This window comes from Serinus canaria, chromosome 14 (genome assembly GCF_022539315.1).
Source record: "Serinus canaria isolate serCan28SL12 chromosome 14, serCan2020, whole genome shotgun sequence".
NCBI classification, from domain to species: Eukaryota; Metazoa; Chordata; class Aves; order Passeriformes; family Fringillidae; genus Serinus; species Serinus canaria.
Genome location: NC_066328.1, coordinates 3,159,089 through 3,179,281, shown reverse-complemented (window position 1 = coordinate 3,179,281; position 20,193 = coordinate 3,159,089). Strand labels below are relative to the sequence as shown.

The following is a 20,193-nucleotide window of genomic DNA, read 5'->3' as shown; positions in this document are numbered from 1 at the left end:
TGAGGATACAATTTGTGTCATCTAAAGAAATAAAGGTGAGATGAGTCCTGCAGCCAGCCCATGGCCATCAGCAAACGTAGGTGTCTGTGCCCAGACTGATCAACATCCTCATTACAGAGGAGCACTCCTTGGGAGGTTACACTGCTCCTCCTGTGGGATCAGCTGAGCCCTGGGATTATGTGTTTGCCTCATTGGCCAAAAGAGAATCTGTCTAAGACCTTGCAATTCCCAACAAAGAAGTTTTAATTTGAAGAGAATAATCCTGCTTTGAATGCGCCTCTTACGTACATGCCACACAAAATCTGGGAATATTGGCATTACAGAGGAGAGATTTTTCTGCATAACTGAAAATGTGGGCTGGCCTGATAGAGTTGTAAGAGCAGCATTACATTTTAAAGAAGGTTAAAAGCACCAGATGCCAAGGCCTAAAGCTCTGTGAGGTCACAGGTAGGTGCCAATGGCAGGGGGAAGATAAGAACCAAGTTGGGGGGCAGGGTTTGTCTGGGGGGGGCTGGGAGCTGCCAAGTGCTGTGCCATAAAAAGAGATTATTCTAGGGAAAAATCAGCACCACAGGCAACACCAGTGTGTTTTGTAAACACCATGGTACATGGGTATGGTAAGAAAAAGGGGAAGGTGAAATAGGTGGAGTGGGATTTCCAAGGCAGTCAAGGAAAAGAGAATCTCCTTCAAAAAAAAGAAAGCTGGTGTTCTGTAGTGTACCAGATTGAAGAGCTAGAGGGAATGTAGTGATACCTTACACAGGTATGGATAAAGAAAATAAAATTACTTAAATAATTCATAATTGAGGGGGAAAAGTGACAATCCAAGGACAGGTTCCCACAGAGTGTGACTGGACCTCACCTCCACAGAGGGCAGTGTGAGCAAAGGAAACCCATGGGCTGAAATGGAGCCTTCCAAAGTGCCAGGAAGAGCTGCAGGAGACAAGAGGAGCGTTTCTGGCATGAGGAAGCTTGGAGTGAGTCCTGCATAGCTGATGTGTTGGTGTTTTAGCAGCCTCCCTGGCTCATAGGGTGCCTGCTCTGTGACATCCCTGCCCCGGGGGGGGCTGCTTGGCACCAGTGGGAGCCAAGGTAAAAATAGCTGCTGACTGGGTGCCCATCACGTTTTCTGGAGGTTTTAATGCCTTGTCTCATCTAAAGCAGCAAAAACTGGCTCCAGGTGGAGGCAGTGTGTGAGGAGGCTGCTCTGCCACTGCTGACATTATTACAGCTGCTCAGGAGCTAATTGGTATGGCTGCTCATGCACTGAACATTAAACTGATGATCTAATTTGGGATCAGAAGGGAAATCTCCCTCAGGCTAGATATCAGGGAGAGTAACAAATTTTTGCCTTCCTTTACAGCATGGGAAGGATCCATTGCAGAAAAGCACTTGTGAACTCCTCCTAACAAATCCCTGGTATTTTGCTTTCAGGATGAGATAGGTCTGGCCATAGGAATTTACAGATTTATTCGTGTTCCTCACAAGAACTCTTGCTCCCTTCCTTCCTGTGGTACATGATAGCTGTGATTTCTGTGCTGGTGATTGCTTTATTGCAGACATTCAGGTTTTTATAGCATGTTGGGGATATTTTGTGTCTGCGGTGCTCTGGGAGTTTTGGATTTTAGGTCCTCCTGATCCTGCTGGGCAGACTAGCTGTGTGAACATCTATCATCCATAAAACATGGACATAAAGTCCCTGCAGGCTGAGCCTCATAACAGAGCAAAGTAAGGGTCCAGGCAGCTAACCACTCCTTATTAGATATGTTACTGTTCCTCATGAGTGTTTGGATGTGTCTGTTCTCAGGCATTTAACCCAGCAGCCTTAAAGGAAACATCTGAGGAGTTCTGGTGGCTCCTCATAAATGGGATAAACTTCAAAGTGCTAGAAGATTAACACACAGGTCCCAGATTTCAAAGGGAACTGAGATGCCTTACCCCAGGATCAGTGCAAAATATGAACAGATGCTTTCAGGGCTGAGGAAATGCATAAGGGATGGAAGATCAATGACTGTGGTATCCCCGTGGGTTTTAAATTACACCAGACTCAATCCTGATCTTAAAACTTTCCTTATGTGGGGTTAGGAGAACTGGCTGACTGGCAGATCTCACAACTGGGATGTACAGTTTGTTGTGGTTTAACAGCTGATAATTAAGTGCTGCTCAGCCCCTCACTCACTCCTGCCTCAGAGGGCTGGGGAGGAGAGCCAGAGAAAGGCAACACCCATGGGTTGAGATAAGAACAGCTTAATAAATAAAATACAACAACAAGAATTAATAAAAATAGATAAAGGGGGAGAGAGAGGACTAAAACTACCCCAAAAAGTGTTGCACAGTGCAGCCGCTCACTGCTGCCCAGCCCATCCCAAGCAGTGACTGGCAGCTCCCAGCAAACTCTCCCAAATTTACACACTGAGCATCACAGTCTAAGATCTGGAATATCTCCCTGGCCAGCTCGGGTCAGCTGTCCTGGCCATGCCCCCTCCTGCTTTTTCTGCACCTCCTCAGTGGCAGAGCATGAGGCACTGCAAAGCCCTTGATCCGGGCAAGGCCTGCTCAGCAACACCCAAAGCACCCCTGTGTGATCAGCACTGTTCTCTGTTCCTAAACCCAGCACTCAGCCCTGCACCTGCTGCAGGAACCAAACTGACTCTGTGCCTGCTGAAACCAGCACAGCAGGGAATAGGGCTGCTGAAACCAGGACCCTCTGTTGGTCACAAGCTGGTGTGACATCAGTGCTCTTGTTGCTAAACCAAAAGGCAGCACCAGCCTTTGCTGATCTAGCTTAGGAAGGAATACAAAAGCCAGTGAGCAATAAGAAGCAGGTGTAATTACTGTGGGATGACATGGCTTGTAGAATAGTCACAGGCAAACAAAATCCACTTGCCTGTGTTCCACTTCCATTTGGCTCCAAAAGGGACTCAAACCACGCTCACAATGTGGAAAATCAATTGAGAGGTAGTGACATTTCACCATGCTTAGACTCACTAGCTTTGGAGAGACCAAAAAACTTCATCATTCAGCATGATTTCACTGTGCATCACCCAGGCAGACAAAAAACTCTAATGAGAAATTTGTTTCAAATTTATTGGGTACATGCTTGGGAATAAGGTTCACAAGAGGAAATGCAAGTACAACTTTTTTCCACTCGATTTCAAAAACTGGATATTCATTTCCATTGTGCTGCAGTTCACTTCCTGTAAAAGTCATGGAGAAAAGGTTAAAGTTACCTGTTTCCATACCCCAAGCCAGGGGTTCCTGCCTGGAAAAACAGGAAATCTCAACCCAAAGAGCAGCCAGGGCAGGCATAGGAAGATGGGAGAAGGAAAGACTTCATACAGTGAGGGACATACAGCAGCTACATCTCTGTGAAGAGCATTGAGGATTGTCTTTTCCTGCTTTCTGGGTGTCTCGGGGATCCTGGATTGCCAATATCTAGTTTATTTTTATTTTTATATTTACACTGGCTCAGGGTCAGCACAGTGTGTCACCCCTGGGATGAGCAGGTGAAACCCTCCCCTTCGCATTGTACAGCTTCAAAGGCTTAAATCAACTCAGAGCTCCTTGATTTAATGAAGTCAGCTCTAATTTGACACCAAAATCATTGAAAACCTCTCTCAGCACTGCTGTTCCCCCGATTTTCACAATCACTTGGAAACCCAACCTCCTTCCCAGCTCTCCAAATGATGGATGTGTGTACACATCCTCCAGGTCTTACCAAGATAATCAGCTGAATCTTGTGACTTGGCTGGCTTTCAATTAGACATGATTTGAGAGCAGCCCGTGGAGATGTTTGCTTTGAGATGCTGGGGAAGATTTTTCACATCAGGGAGAGTTGCAGCCTGGAACAAGCAGTTGCCATGGCATAGTCCCAGGCAGCAGCACCAGCACTCCCAGCTCTGCCCACACTCCCTGCCCTGCACAGCCCTTCCCTGCTCCAACCCCCCAGGAGGGAACCCCACCGTGGGAACGGGACCTCTGGGGTAAAATTAGCAACATTCCTTTGGGAATGTGCAAACTGAGAAGTGCAGGCCTGAAATGGAAAAGTGGGAAGCTTTGCATTTTCCCACTTGGAGACGTAGGAAGTTGGAAGGGGTTGGGTTTGCTGGAGGAGAACAGCAGCACAACATTCAGGTTTAAAAGCAAACCCAAAGGCAATACAGGCTGTGAGTAATCCCTGAGAAATTGGGCAAATTCTCGAGATATTTAGAGGTAGAAGAAATGTTGATGGGCAGCAGCAATGAGTGGCAGCTGTCAGAAGAAAAGAAAATAATTATCTGCATAGTTCAAGACATATTTTTGTGCCATTCTGTGTGAGCTTGTTTATTTTCCAGAAGAAATATCGCTCCAGCAAAATTAACAGGGTCAACTGGAAAATGTTGATTTTACTGATTAACATTCAATTTTTTATTAGGGCAAAAAGAAGTCAATTAAGTGCTCTGAGATGACTTTAAACAAAGTTTAATATATCAGTTGGTAATTAACCTGCTACAACTCAGTTTGAGTGAGTCTATTAACCTGTATTTTCCCTCATGTAGGGCTTTTTTTCACTGAAGTTGTGTTGGAGTCCTCAGCCTCGTCTAGGCTGGGATCCCTTGAGGGTTATATCTTTTTTTAGACAAACACAATGATTTTACTCTTAGTAGATGATGTGGGATCTCATCAGAATCACATGACTCCAGATATAATTGGAGAGATAAAGATGTGTTAGGGCCTAGTGGGAAAAAAGGGGACCTTGTCTGTCGTAGGCTGGGAGCCAGGGTGTTACTAAAAGGGAATGTTGTTTAAAAGAAATTTAATCATTTAAATTTCCATCATAACTGCACTCTTGAACTCGTAAAATTTTATGCAGAGTAAGTGGATACAGACAGCTTATCTTTTTTTTTTTTTTGTGAGATGAAAAGCAGAGTTATAACAGAGTTCAGCCAGAACTACCAGATTCCTTTTAAGTCAATTTATTTAACTTGAATATTTTCAAACCGTGTCATTGCAAGACATACAAAGTGGGATTTTTCAGGGTTGTTGTTATTTTGCTGCTGTCATTACTAATCAGGCATTTTCCCCTGGCTCAGAGAGGAAAGAACTCAGAAATGCAGGACCAATAAGCAGGACCCAGAACATTAAATTCTGCTCTTTGCTATGACAACAGCCGTGTTAGAAACAGAATATTGCCTTGAAGTGCTTTTTTGGTGTTTTTTCTGCCCTCTTCCTTGTTTCCAGCCTAAACCACCAGGCTCCTGGGCTGTGTGAGGTCCTGAGGACAGGAGCCAACAAACCTCACCTTGTAGGTGGAAGAAGTAGAGTGTGGGTCTCCCAAAGGCTTAAAGGCCACACAGGGCTTGGATGCACATCTGTGTGCGGGAGTTCAGACCAAATTTTTCTGCACCTAGACCTGCCTTTCAGCTGCCCTATGCAGCTCTCTAATTCCTCAGGCCCAGGGAGGGATTCCAGGAATTCCAGGGAGGAAGCCCCAGCCAGGAATGTGTGATGTACCCACAAGGTGGGTAGGGCAGGGCAGGGCCCTGGAGCCAGCAAACCCTGGGACCCGATGGTTCTTTAGGACCTGTTTGTCTCGATTTTCTGGCAGGATTGACCTTGGGGGAACTCGGGCTTTCTTTAGACGAGAGAGGAGCTGAACTCTGAGCTCTGCCTTGGTGTGAGGCTGTGCCTCCAGCAGAGTCCCAGCTGGCCCTGTGCGTGCGGCACTGACCCTTCAGGGGGGCAGGTGATGGAGCTCCTCCACTTTGCAGGGAAAGGGAGGTGTCTGGGGACTCACCCACCAGCCAAGGATGACCTCTCCACCCTGTGCAGCCCTGGCCAGCAGTGCCCCCTCCCCTCCCTGCCCCAGCACAGCTCTGCCCCTCGGCCTGCCCTGCACAGCCGGCTGCTCCCCCTCACGCGGTCTGACGCTGCTCACGGCAGGCAGTGTCCATCATGAGCACGGGCACAGGCTTGGAAAGGCTGGGAGCTCAGGACTCCCCCCAGCATGTTGTGAGCAAGGAGGAGGAGGAGGAGGAGGAGGATGGGCCTTATCAGTCCCTTATCAGTCCCTTATCAGTTCCTCATCAGTCCCTCCCCCTCTGGCACTGGAAATGCCCCGGCCCAGGCCCGGCCCGGTGGGCCTCAGGTGGAGCTGCTGGTGCTCCTCTGGTGTTCAGTCCAGAGCAGGTTAAACAGCTCCAAAGAAAAGGGAAAAAACACCCCACAGTCCAGGGAACTTCTTTGCCTCAGCTAGCTAAAACTAACTAAAACAAAGGAGAGCTCTGTCCTGCTGTCTGTCCATCTGCAGACAGCACAGTGCAGGAGCAGGAATGTGGAGGAGTGAGCGCAGTGTCTGTACACAAACTGCACACTGCTTCTCTCCCCCCTTCACCCTCTGAAACAAGTTTTAAAGATGCAAAACTTGTTATTCAGCATAAATAGAACAGGATGATTTGGGATAAAAGTATCATATAGTCAACCCAGGACATTCCACCCCTTATCCCCATATCTTCAGCTTACTACTAAAACTAATATATATTCTAACTCTACAGACACATACATCATACATCCAGTATACAGCTGTACACAGACAATGGCAGTAACATTCAACAAACAGTGATATTTACACATGGTTCTCACCCAACAATCAGATCTCCCTGAGGTACACATCGTGTTCTTCCATCTTTCTGCATTATCCACCATGTGCAACCTGGTCCCTGAGCAAAAACAACCCCACGAATGGGTTTGTCTGTACTGGAGGCAGAATTGATCCAAACTGTCTTCCCTAACAAACCTCTGACATGTACCACTGGGACTTTGTCTCCATCTACTCTGTGCAAGCAAGACATAGAGATCATCTCCTAATACTGCCAAAATTTCCTTTGTATCCCTGATGGATCAAACCCACACCTTCCTCTGTTCCCCAAGACCACACAGCAGCCCAAAGCTGAGCTTTCTTCAGCACACACTGGCCTGGAGCTGGAAAGCATTCCAGTCCTACAGAGCTGAGGGAGCTTCCCCAGCTGCATGGGATGGGGAAATCCCACAGAGTTTGTCTGAGAGGATGCTGAGCATGATCCCAGGAATCTTAAAGAAGTCCCAGGGAATTCCTTTCCCTTCATCTGTTTGCTGCTGGGCCTTTCCCATTCAGGCTGGGCACACACCCACACACACGTGTGCAAGCCTGACACTGATGTCTGTGACCACACAGACCCTCAGAGAGGGCTGTGCCTTCAGCAGCACCCACAGAAACATTCCCCGAGCACCAAACTCGCTCCTCTTCCTCCTCTGCCTGTCCAGGTTTGCAGATCCTGCTGGAACACCTCCACCTGTTCCCACTGCAGCTTCATGGGGACATCCCACTGGTGGTCCCTCAGATATTTTCATGGGCTCTGCATCTGTTACCCAAACAGCCTCAAGACTCCCACCCACCAGCTCAGTCTTTCCAGATGTGTCTCCTCCCACTCTCTGGCTGCTCCAGTTTGAAGCTCCCCAGCAAGTTACAAACACGCACAGACATGCACATATACAGAATTAGATTAATTAATTAGGATTAATTAGCCACAGATAAACTTTGGACTCTTTCTGTCTCTGACCAGTCCTGCAGATCCCTGTGACAGGTCCCCTCCTTGGAAAACCCAGCAGAGGCACAGCAGAGCCCCTGCAGGGTCAGTGTGATTAGGAGTGTGCTTGCAGGGACTTGCACAGGTGATGTTTTTAGCTCACCATCAGGAAGCCACGGGAGAAGCTGGTGCCAAGTGCTTTGCCCATGGCTGCTCAAGTGCTGGTCAGCCCTCTCTGCTCAGCCTCCAGCAGCTCCCTGTCACTGCTGAGCTCCAGAGAACCCCATGTGCACTGCTCATGGCTACTGCTCCTGTGTGCCACTACAGAGAATTCCAGCCAGGTCCCACCTCTTCTTTCTGCTCAAGTGAAGGGCAGGAGAGGTCACTCCTTGGCTTTCTTCCCTGTCAGGATCACAGCCACAAACAGGGGAAGGCAGGGCTTTCAGGGGATGAATCCCAGAGACTCTTCTTGTTGCTTCTCTGAACAGTCTTTTGTATATTCTCTAAAGACTCTCCAGGAGCCTGGTTAGGGGGAGAAGATGCATCTGGAAAAGGACAGCACAGCAGGATAAACTCTGCCAAGTCTAAAATTAAACTTAAGAGGGCTTAAGAGATCAGTTATACAAGATACCCAAAAATAACTTAGAATAAATCCTAAGAGGAACAGTGAAAGCACTGCTGACATCTTCAGTTCTCAGCGAGATGCATGTCTGCATGTGCAAGTGTGACTGTGCTTTATAAATACCACCAGTGACTACCATTGAAAATGGAAGAGGGTTTTCCAGTGCTCCAGCAGCAGGAACAGCAAAGGGAAGAGTCAGGAACTGCTTGTGCAGTTCCTACTGTAACCTTCAGCAGCAAGCCAGGCACAATCAGCAGTGAGGTGACATCAGGCTCTTCTCTGTCTCCAGCCATTCTTTTTGCTATGGCTCCTAGAGGACTTTTTCTGGACACTCCAGCACTTTCTGTCCATGTTATTTAAACTGGAGGTCTCACCACAGGGAGAGATGGTGTTCTGGGCAAGCTGAGTTTGAGGGAGGAAGAGGATGCTCATTCTCCCAGCAGCCTGTGACCACCCTCTCCTCTGTCCTGCAGATAAACTCTGGTAACTCAGAGACTCTGTCCCCTGCCAGGTGGCTGAAAGGCACCACCAGCTCTCAGAGCAGCCTGTGCAGTTTTTCCAGTAGCAAAGGCCATTCCCCTTTGCCTTTCTTGGGATAACATTCTGGAGAGACAGATATTTGTTAAAGGTTTCCAGTAATATGGCTTTGGATTCACTGTAACACAAGTGAGGGATGATCAGTGAGAGACAGCTTGAAGTCAGGTTCAAATAAAACTGTGATAAAAGTAATAACTTACATCTGACAAAAAAAAAAAACAAAAAAAAAAACAAAACAGAGCCAAACCACATATCCATATGGCTAGAATGAAAAATCCTGCTTAATCTGCTTATACCAACTCCAAATCTAGAGGTCACTCTCCCTATATTTCCTTGATTTTATGTCAATAAAATTCCTGAAAAACCTCATACCCTAAACTCAGAGGCTCTGGATGAGAATGTTTTCTGCTTACAATTTAGTTTCTTTCATAGTCCACTTATCTGGATTTCTTGGTCAGGAACCTAAATAACCTGGGGGAGCTGGGCTTGTTCATGTCCCTACAGACAGACAAAGAGTGGCTGCACTGATGCCAGAGCAGCTACAGAAGTTTGGGTTGGGTATCAGGAAACACTTCTCCAGAAGTGGACCAGAGAGGGAAGAAAGTCCATCTCAAGTCACTAAGGGATGGGTATTACCATCCTTGGAGCATTTCAGAATTTGGGTAGGAAAATCATGTCCTGTTCTGAATGGGAAATGTGCAGGGCTGGTAATTTCTGTGATCCACCAGTTACCTTTCCATCTTTTTCCCCCAAACTTACTGACACTTCTTCTGTCCAGACAGAGCCTGCCCTGTATCTGGAAACAGAGAAGGTGCTTTGGCAAGCCAAGTGTCTCTTCCTTTTCTTGGCTGTCCTCTGGACTCACAGAGTAGAAATCCTTCCCCTGGACATATCAAAATGTGCATGTCAGTGTCAAGTGAACCTTTTTATAGCTACTTAGACATAGACAATGGACTACATACACAGCACCTCTCAGCGTATTTAGCATGGATTTAAAACTGCAAAAAGTAAATAAAAAGGAGTAATAATAGCATCAAAATAATAGATTCTTATGTCAACACAGCTGTCATTTGAATGATTACATTTATCTCAATCTTTCCAGCAAAGACACCAGAAAGGTGAACACTTTATATTGCTTTTTATGTATACTGAATTACAAATAAGAAAAAAATACACTGACTTCACCATCACTGTGGCATTTCACTGTTTATTCTTTTTTAATGGCTCACCTTTCCTAAATTAGTCTTTTGAACTTTGTAATTAAAAATGAGCAAAGCTAATTAAAAAAAAAAAAAAGCCTAGTCCTATAACCGCCTTTGCATCAATTACAGTCTTAAAGGGTAAAATGGACTTTATTCCATGACCTCTGGCAGATGTGCCAGCACTCCTTGGAGCACATCGTATCAAAAGGAGCACATACTCTTGGTGGAGGGATGCAGCCAGGGCAGAGGAATTATTTGATCATCTTTGGTTACCTGAAGTAAAAAGAAAGGTCAAAGCTTCCACCCTAAGATACATTTCCTGTTCAGAAACTCCTCAAGAATTCCTGCAAGGGCAAAAGTTTGAACCCTAGGGAAGGGGTCCTAAACAGAGAGAATTTAATTTACAGTGGAGCACAGGGCAGGGCGGGGGGCACAGGCTGTGATGCTCAGAGCAAGGTATTTGCCTGCTTTTGAAACATTTTTTTAAAACATTTGTACATTTCCTTAGCTGCTTTGTGCTTCAGGTTTTGTCTCAGTTATGTGTGTCACATCCTGTATGGAGAGCTCTGTGCCCATGGCAGTGCCCCAGCACTGGGAGCTTTGGTCACTCTGGGTGGGACACGGGCATTGTGTGGTGATGAGAATGGCAAAAGTGTGGCTGAGACGGGCCCTGCCCTGCCAGTGCCACGTGCTGAGGTGTTTGTCCCTGTGTCACCCCAGACAGAGCCCAGCACTGCTCCTGCCCTCGGGAGAGCATCACTGGCCCTGCAGGTGCTCAGCCTGCAAGGAGGGATCCCCTGCACTGCCTGTAACCCACACTCCTGATCCAGGGGCTGCCACCCCAAGGGAAGTCCCGCCCTTGGGCACAGGGGGTGGGGGCACAGGGGAATGTCTGTTCCCAGTGTCCTGGAGAGACTCGGGGGGGGAGTGAGGGCAGGAACACCAGGCATAGAGAGGAGGCAGAGGGACACCAACCCACTTCTGTCTCCTAAAACAATCCTTTTCTTTTAAAGGTGAAAAATGTCGAAGTTTTATTGACCTTGCCCCGGCTTCTGAAAAAGGTAAGAGCACACAGCCAAGGCTTTTTCCCTCCCATCTCACAGACTGCATCAGTGTTGTGTCTTGTGGGACCTGAGTGCCAGGGGAAGCAGGATTCCCCAGCACACAGGGACCCACATGTCATCCACGTTACACACAGCCAGCTGAAACAAGGCTTTGTGACAGCTGTTTGCTCACTTTGTGCAGCTCTGTCATTTATTTGATCTTAACTCAGATGGCTTTCTTCAAGAAAAATATTTATTTATGTTGTAAGACAGATATCACTGTCATATTTTCTGAAAAATCCCTTCACCAGGATTTCTTCTCCTGGGAAGTTGAGAAGCCTCAGAGAAAAAACAATATTATCTCGTTTGCTTCTCCCTGTTCTGCTGCTTTGGAATGTGGCTGGAGATTGTTTATCAACAGGTGAATGTTTGATTGGTTCCATGTGAATTGTTTTTACTTAATGACCAATCACCATCAGCTGTGTCACACTCTGAGGAGTCAGTCACGAGTTTTTCATGATCATTCTTGGTAAGCCTTTCTCTATTCTTTAGTATAGTATTAGTATAGCATTTTTTATTATAAAATAATAAATTAGCCTTCTAAGGACATGGAGTCAGGCTCATCTCTTCACCTCATCCTGGGCACCCTGCAAATACCACAGACAGACTCTAGTGAGGAAGGAAATGCTGTGTAGTCTCCTCAGGCCATGAAGACATTTATGGTCAGAAAAATACAGTCACAGTACCAAAGTTATCTCTTTGTGAGAAGGAATCATCCAGATCCTTCTTTGGTTGGTTTAGCCTTGTGAAAAGTTATACATTCAAGTGCACAGAAGCAGGTTGCAACCATTTTCCTCATCCCGGTATTGAATTTTATTTGATCATTGAGATTTCTTTCATTTTCAGAAGCAATTTACCCCACTTTTTAAAATCTATAAGGGAAAAAATGCTCAATAAAGCTCAGTTAAAGTGAACTGAGCCCATCCTGGTCCCAGCTGATGAGATACCCCATATCTTTTGTCAGATCACTTGAGACAATCCCAGAACCTTTTGGGCACAGGGTGCCTTCCTCAGGCTTGGTGGAGCAGCAGTAAATGGTGTAAGGAACAATTTTCCTTCATTTGCCTGAATTGCTGATCCACTGGAAAATGGGAAGAAAGGCAATTACTGCTAATAAAGCAGGGGGATATTGCAGGGAGAGAAACAGCCACAGAGCCTCTGTGAAATTCATTGTAAGCAAACCCAAATAAATTATGCACATAAGGGAAGAACAAGCCTGGGATTAGTGTTGCTAATGGGCTCCCAGTTAAATCTCACACACACAAATGGGACCTTGGGGCACAAAGGCTCTTACAAAACCAGCAGCTCCACATTCAGCAGCCACCAGGAAACAAACTGTGATAGAAAACGTGACAAAAGGACTCAGTGATGCTTTTTTGGGCTATCTAAAACCAGAGGCCAGACAGAATTAGGGAATCAAAAGCAGTTCCATTTATTGAAGAGCCTTCAGGTACATTTGGGGCAGACAAAGCTCCCCAGGGGCTGCATCCAAAATGGATGAAGAGTCACAGATTTTCACACTTTTATAAGTTTGGTCCATTTGCATATTGGGGGTTAATCTTCCAATTACAGCTCCAGGTAATTAAGTCATTTACCCCAGATTTGCTCCCCCCAACTCCCTTTTGTTTCCATCTCTCAGGCTTGAGGCAGTGAGGTGTCCTTGACTCCCAGACCTGGAGAGGAATTGTTGTGTCTGCCCAAAATGGGGAAGCAGCAGCTCCCACTGTGTGTGGAGTGCAGAGTTAGACACTAAAACTACAGGATTACAAATATATGATAAATAGAAAAGCTAAAACCCGAAAGCATCATCAGGAGTAGGGCACAGAGCTGAAAGCTGCACTTTCCTGTAATACACTGGGGTACTTTGTGCTTTTTAGAGCAGCTTCCAGAACAGCAGTGAGGATCTCAAAGTTCCAGAAAGTTCTCTCCAAGGACAGGAGTAGGACTGGTGCTGAAGGAGAGTCACAGGAAAGGAGATAGAATGGACAGGGACAGGGCTGGGAGAGGAGCTGGAAGGGCAACTGGGCAAGGGAATCTCAGCTGGGCAAGGGAATCTTCCTGCCTTGCCATGCCAGGGCTGTGGGCACAGCAGCCCCTCCAGCAGGTAGACCAGAGCTGGCACAAGGTGCCTGATCTAAAGGCACTGGGGTGTTTTCTGCTTTATCCCCTTTCTCTGGAACTTCATTATGGTGCAGAATGCTTGGTGGCATCACCCACACACTTTCCAAAACAGCATTTAGTGCTTTACTTTCAGGATTTCTTTTGGTTGTGTGAAATGCTGTCAGCATTTTTTTTTTCCAGGAGAATTTTGGAGTTGTTGCATGATGTCAGTGCATATTTCTAGATGATTCTGTTTTTCTTTTTTTGAGGAAGGAAGGCTCTTTCTGTGTAGTGTTATAAAGAAAATTCCATCTATTTCAGAAGACTTTCCATGGAGTTGTAAGGCCTATTGACAGAAAGAGAGGGGAATGCTTTGTCAGACATGGAAAGTGCTGACCATCAGACTCATAAACAAAACCAGCATAAATTCCACAACTGTACATCAAGTTGGACACTGCAACATGGTTAATCTGGAATTTTCACCATCAGTCTTGTGCTCTCCAGAGCTACTTTCACCACATGTGAAGAGAAAATTGATGCCTGATTTACTTTCACTGAACAATTCTTTAATGTCTTGACTTAATCTGCTCTTTTCCAGTTAGAAAGAAATTCCCATTCCTTTAATTTCTTCATCCCCTCACTCAACATTGACTTTAATGGCCAGAGGCTTATCAACTACTCAGTTCCAGCCAGTCCAAGTCAATGAGAAAGGATGAAATACAGTGAACAGCAAATTTGAGTTCAGTTCAAACATTGTGGGTTTCACAGGCAATCATGTAACTGGGAAATTTGGGACTAAACAGCTTCACAATGAGACTGCAACTTATTCACTTTCTGTACATATTCTTAGCATCACTTACCACCAAAAAGTGGTTGTTTATCTGAAATGTCTCTGCAATTTTGTTTACCTGAAACGTCTCTGCAATACAAGCTCCATTACTCCAGCTGAGCACTCAGGTTTCCCAAAGTTTTCCTTTTAGTTGGTTTTTCCTGGCCCAAAGAGGATCCCTGTCTGACCAGCTTTTAAGCTAAATGGAGGCTCTTGAAGCCCATGCCTTTTTCTGAGCACATCAACTTTCACTTTTAAGGCATGCTAAGAACACACTCAGTGTAGTTGCACAGCCCATCTTTGCTTGGGTCCACCACCAATTAACAGCAAGGTGGTGTTAAACTCCTGCAGATTATTTAAAACCCTCTGATATAGAAAAAGAACTACCATAAAAACTCACAGTAAATAAAACCATCCATGATGAGGTCTAGTCACATCCTTACCACAAGCCTTGCATTCATAAGTGAAAATTTTTACAGTAAAAGTCTCATGGTTTATGGCTGAGCTTCCTCTCTTTATGCATTAGTGCTGATCTCCAGTGTAGCTGGAAAATGCATCTCTGATCAGTTATTGTACCCTTGTCATATATCTCACCAATGACATCTACTAAAAGGAGGCAGCAAAATTTGGGGCAAACAGACCCACAGTATGGTATAAATAAGCATTTCCAACCCACACTAGGAGAGCTTTTTCCTGCATTTAAGGCAGCTGCCAGCAATCTGTCAGAACCTCATAAGCCTAACATTGAATTTATTAGCTGTTGCTGGTTCTTAGTGCCAAAGCTGCTTAACAAAATCAGCTTCATGATGGTAGATATTAACTGGAAGAAAAAAACCACATTTTCCTATGAGAGTTTACATTTGCTATTGATAAAAATGATAGAGCAATAGCTGGTTACAGTGGCCAGGCTTTTAATGGGCTCTCACTGAGCAGATGTTGGGGCCCACAAAGTGCTCTAATTTTCAGTCCAGACACGAGCAAAAAGACAGCAAATATTTCCAAAAGCAGTTGGAAGGGAGCTGTCAAAGTAGGCTGGACCTGATATTTCAGTTCTCAATTTCTTCTGGGATATTCTCCACAGAACTTCATCAAAGTTTTGTTGCTGCCTGAGGAAGAAAAGGGTGATTTATTCAGCAAGGGGCAGACACTTCTGTGGTGCCCCACCAGGACACTGAGGCTGGCACACTCCTCACCACACTCTTCCTCCTCCCATGGCATCTTCTGTCATCCCATTCCCATGGCCTCAAATCTCTGCCCAGGAAAAATCCTAAGAGGCCACGGAGGATGCATTCAAAAGGAAGAAACCAAGACCAAAAATTGTGGGGAAAGTGGTTTTAAAAGCTGTGGTTTTATAAGTTGTGAAGAAGGGGAACCATGACACCACAATGGAGAGCAAAATAAATGATCAGATAAAAGGTTTCAGTGACCATAACACCACAGCTGAACACACCCACAGGTGTTCCTCCCCCTGCTGTGTGGGAATTGCAGCTCCTGCATCCCTCTCTGCATGCATCACTGCCAGCTCTCAGCCAGAGGATGAGCCCAGCCCAACTCCTTGGGCAAGAGGAATCAGCTGGAAGCAGCACTTGTGCTGGAAGCATTTTGCTGGAGAAGAGCAGGGCTTTGCAGGAAATGTGGTGCCCCCAGCAGTTCCTGGGATGGTGCTGGGGGAGGCTGGCACTTTGCAAGCACCTGGAGTGACCAGAGCTGGAGATGAGGGGCTCTGGCCTGAGCAGCCTGTGGGGAAGTGCTGCAGGAACAGGCTCAAATGTCAGTGCTGGCTCAGAGCTTTGAGATGGCCACACAAACACAGGGCAGGATTCCCAGGGCAGGCTCCTCACAGGTGTGCTGCAGCCTGGCCAGCTTACTCCAGGGCTCTGTGGTACCTGATTTTGTGGAACAATTCCCACAAGGAATGGCAAGGCAGCAGGCCACCAGCAGCTGCCTGCATTGCACTGCATCCTACCTGCTGATAAATTCACACACACAAAATAAACCAGGCTTTTCAGAGACCACAGAGGCTGAGGCAAGGCAAAACCCTGCAGAAGGAAAATGCTCATGGCTGGTGAACATTGAACAGTCCAAAATCTTACAGGGAAGCTTTTAAATGAGGGACTGGCCTGGCAGAGGTAGGAGGTGCCTCCTGAACATCCTCTACACAGCCTGTGGTGGTGCATCCTGGAGAGATGAAGCAATAACAATTCTGCATTGCCTAAAAAGTGGCTGGCAGAGCTGAAGTAGCACATGGCAAACAGCAAGTAAACAAATCAAGTCTCACCTAAACACAGCACAGAAAAAAGAGAAAGCTAAGCCAGTTCTGTACATGCTCCTAGACCAGCACTCCAACAGCAATTAATGAGAACAGAAAAACTAGATGCCTGATTTTAATGGATCCTGACATAATAGGTGTAGCAGAAATTTGATGGGAGAAAGATAATTAGAGGGACAATAACGTCTTGTTGCTGATTACACTGAAAGACAAAGCAGATGTCATGTACTAAAGCTGAATCAGAATAACAAGGTAATGTCATTAATGAGCAACACAATCTCTGTGGATGGATTCCATGTTCAGATAAAAAATGCAGAATTATGTTAGTGATCACCTCTTGGGACAGCTTCAGAGACAGCAGGGTTAAACCTGATAGCAGAGAAGGTGTAAGGACTGAAAACAAAACAGTAGGAGCTGAGTAAAACACCATGCACAGACCAAGAAATGTTATGGATGATGTAGAGACAAAATTTGGATGTGAGCATGGAGAAATTAGTGGGAAGCTTGTTACTCTTGACTTACCCCTGCACTTGATTCAAAATGTTACTAAGAGGTCCCTGTATGGCTTGTATGGCAGATTCAGCATCCTTCAGAAGCAATAAGAGTGGGTTTAGAATTTGTGAAGAAGGGAACCCAAGAAAAGCAAGAGCTGCTTAAAATACATGAAAATGTTCAGCTTAAAGGACAACTGAAGCTTGAAAGCCTGAAAACCACTGGATACACTGCAGGCCTCTGAAGCATGCACAAACTGAGTGACTGAGAGCAAATGGCAGATAATGATCAGTGTTGATAAATGCCAAGTGGGGAAGATGAGGAGTCATCCTACCTTTACATATATAGTGATGGGTTCTGAATTAGCTTTTCCCCTCAGGATAGAGTTCTTGGGCGATGACAGACACTTCTATGAAAACATTAATTCACTGCTCTGCAGAGATTAAGATGAAAAAGAAATATTAGGATCATCGTAGGAACCAAAGAACAAAACAAGAAGTCACCATGCCACCACAAGTACTCATGATGAATCCACCTGCAGCTCCCTGTGAGCACCTCTCATCCCTCCCCTGCCAGCCCCAGCTCAAAGCACTGACAATAAAATTTAAAGACATAGATAGAAAAGTGACATTTATGGTCAAAAATAGGGAAATACTTGTTTGGGTGAGAAGGACAAGGCAGAGCAGATTTGAGGCTAGAAAAGAGACAAACGAGACTTGTAACAGCCAAGTGAAAAACAAACCTCCTTTTTTATGTACTGGGTAGATGTTCCTAAGAGGAAAAAAAGAGGATCAATTTTCAAAGAGGAGCACTTAGAGACCTGCCTCTGTAAAAAGAAATGTAACTGGGTCTCCCAAAAGAACTGTACACTTTCCAAATCAGGCTCTATATTCTTCTTGAATACTTCCTATTGCATTACTGTTCATATATCTGCAGTGGGGTAAATCCATACCCACACAGACAAATACCTGTGCACTTCTCACAGGAGAGCTATGATTAAGTATGCAGGAAAAAATGTGCTACTTGTATTTTATCTGTGTTTTCTTACACTTCTGTTATGAATCACTGAAGTTAGTTTTAAAGGGCAATTAGACATACAAAGATGAAACCATTCTTACCAGAAGAATTACAGCTAAATTCCTAATTACTGAAGGAGGAAACTGTCTTGTTTTTCACACTGGGGATGCCAAAGATGTGGAGAGCTCTGGTCTGAACATCATTCATTTCTCAGCCCAGTGCTGAGGGTGGAAGTACATCACAGGCCCTGCACTGGTGGTCTTCAAAGGGAAACACTGAGCCCAAATATATTTAGCAAGGCATGTGGGATAATTCTCTTTTAGAGTATTTTTCATCATCTTTTCCACTCTCTTGCTCTACTCATTATATTACTACCACACCAGGAAAAAGAGATTATGGATACAAAGATATCCCACAGTCTGCTCAGTACCACACACAGGATTCAATCTGCTCGATGCCAAAGCCATCCAAAGCCATCATCGCATAGAAGAGAATCATTTTATGAGTCACTGCTCCACCTCACCTTCCAAAATAAAGAAACTAACCAAGAGCTAAAGCTAAACAAAACCAAAACACAGCTTTTCCTCCCTCCCCTCAGAAGTGTCAGGTATTCCTCCTCTGGTTTCCCATGTTCTGCAAGGTGCAGTCCCTGTCTGGGTGCCAGCCCTTTTTCTACCCTTGCTGCCCGATTCAGTTGACTGGAGCAGGCAGCTTTAGGTAGCTCAGGTGGCATTTAGGGTCAGGAGGCTTGCAGTGTCTCTGGTGGCTCTGTGCTGTGCCTCTCTGCAGCACGAGAGGACGGGCAGATGGTCGGCTCTGCCGTGACGCATTAACCAGCAGCGCTCAGCCCGCTGCCAGCCACAACAACATGCTCAGGGTTCACTCTCCTCACCATTTTGTATCGATCACTCCAGCATTTCTGGCTTGGAATTCCCAGTGTTGGAGTGGCAGAGAAGAGCAGATGACTAAACCCACCCGAATGGCACTGGAAGAGAGAGTGAGGTTTACATGGAGCTGGCCTTACTGCTCTTCAATGTGTAAGAGCAGTAAGGCCAGCTCAATGTGCACAGCATTTCTCAGTGGGTGCCCATTTGCCCTTATTGTTTCCTCTCTTCCCTCTTGGAGAAGAGAGATTTAAGTGAGGTCCAGGTGTCAGTTCCAACAAAGTCACTAAGGCTGAAAAAGCAGAGCAATGAGTCAAGAAAAAACACAGGGACAGCAAAGACTAGAAGACCACACGAGCAGAACTTTTTGTTGCTGCTAACATGAGCAAGGGTAACATCTCCCCATGTGCCTGGCTGACCAAGGAGGAGAATGAAATGTTTTTGCACAAAGAAAAGATAACACCTGCAGGGTGCAAGTCCACAGTCCCAGAACCAGGGCTGGCCCTCAGACATGGCTCTTCTCATCCCACATGGGGTGACACCTGTCTAGGTGACTTCTCACAGCCTCTTGTGGTTTCCCGGGGTTTTTTGGCAGTTCAGGGACCTTGAGGACAATGGCTGTGAAGCACCGGGTGAGAGCAGCACTTTCTCCCCCAGGCAGCAGCAGCAGTGTCTGGGTTAGCAGCTGCCAGTGGGGAGGTGAGGAGGTTCCACACTCTCCAGGAGAGCATTGCTTGGACACTGGTGTCTCCTCAGCTGCTCCACAATGCAGCACTGGCTTGTCCTTCAAGTGCCATGCTCCTGGTTTGTCCTCAGTCAGGCACGAGGATCTCAGTGGTTATTTAGGAGCACACATTGCTCAGCTCCACTGCTTTGAGCAGACAGAAGGGGTTTTGTCATATGATGAACTGTGATGCACAAAACCCCCTAAAGCTCCTACTTGCCCATCAGACTCTGTCAGACAGCTCAGGGCTGAACTGGCAGAGGAGTGGCTGGAGCTGGTGTCACACCATAGCTCAGACAGACCCTGGCTCTCAGGGCAGACATGTGACACTGAGTTATGGGGAGCTCCAAAGCTCTCCCAGAGCTCTCTGGCTGCCTGCAGCATTGTCTATCCTGGTCACTGGCTCAGGGACAGCGTGGCAGAGTGTGACAGCTCAGGTGAGGCTGCTTTGGGCAGCTCCAACTCCAGGAGGGCAGCTCTGCTCTGGGAAGGGCCAGAATGCAGCAGCCACAGATCCACAGGGAGCACAGGCTGAGGCAGTGGGTGTTCCTAAGGAGGATGAATTCCCACTGAGGCATTCTGAATGTGAGCCTGCCTCAATTAGGAAGCTAATTTTCTGTCTGAAAGGGCCCTCAGAAATCAATACAGATTCCAGACCATTTCTTCTTGGGCACTGCTCAGGAAGGCTGGCCTTTCAGCAGGCAGTGTCACACAGCATAGTAGGCAATACATTCATTTATGGGCTTCTTTGTGCTGGATAATTTCCAAGCCACTCTCCAAAATGCATGACAAACATTTCCAGGCACACAATCCCTGCCTTTGCTGGGTATAACATGGTTAACATGACTCAGCATCATCCTTCAGGAATAG

At 46.1% G+C, this 20,193-nt stretch overlaps 1 protein-coding gene across 1 annotated transcript in view; it reads left to right on the top strand.

The window, feature by feature from the left end:
- GSG1L (GSG1 like) overlaps nt 1–20,193 on the top strand; it is a 57,381-nt gene that overhangs the window by 6,597 nt on the left and 30,591 nt on the right. The window contains exon 2 of the mRNA XM_050980048.1: nt 10,919–10,966. Coding sequence (XP_050836005.1) covers nt 10,919–10,966 — 48 coding nt within the window. The remainder of the gene's footprint in view (nt 1–10,918; nt 10,967–20,193) is intronic.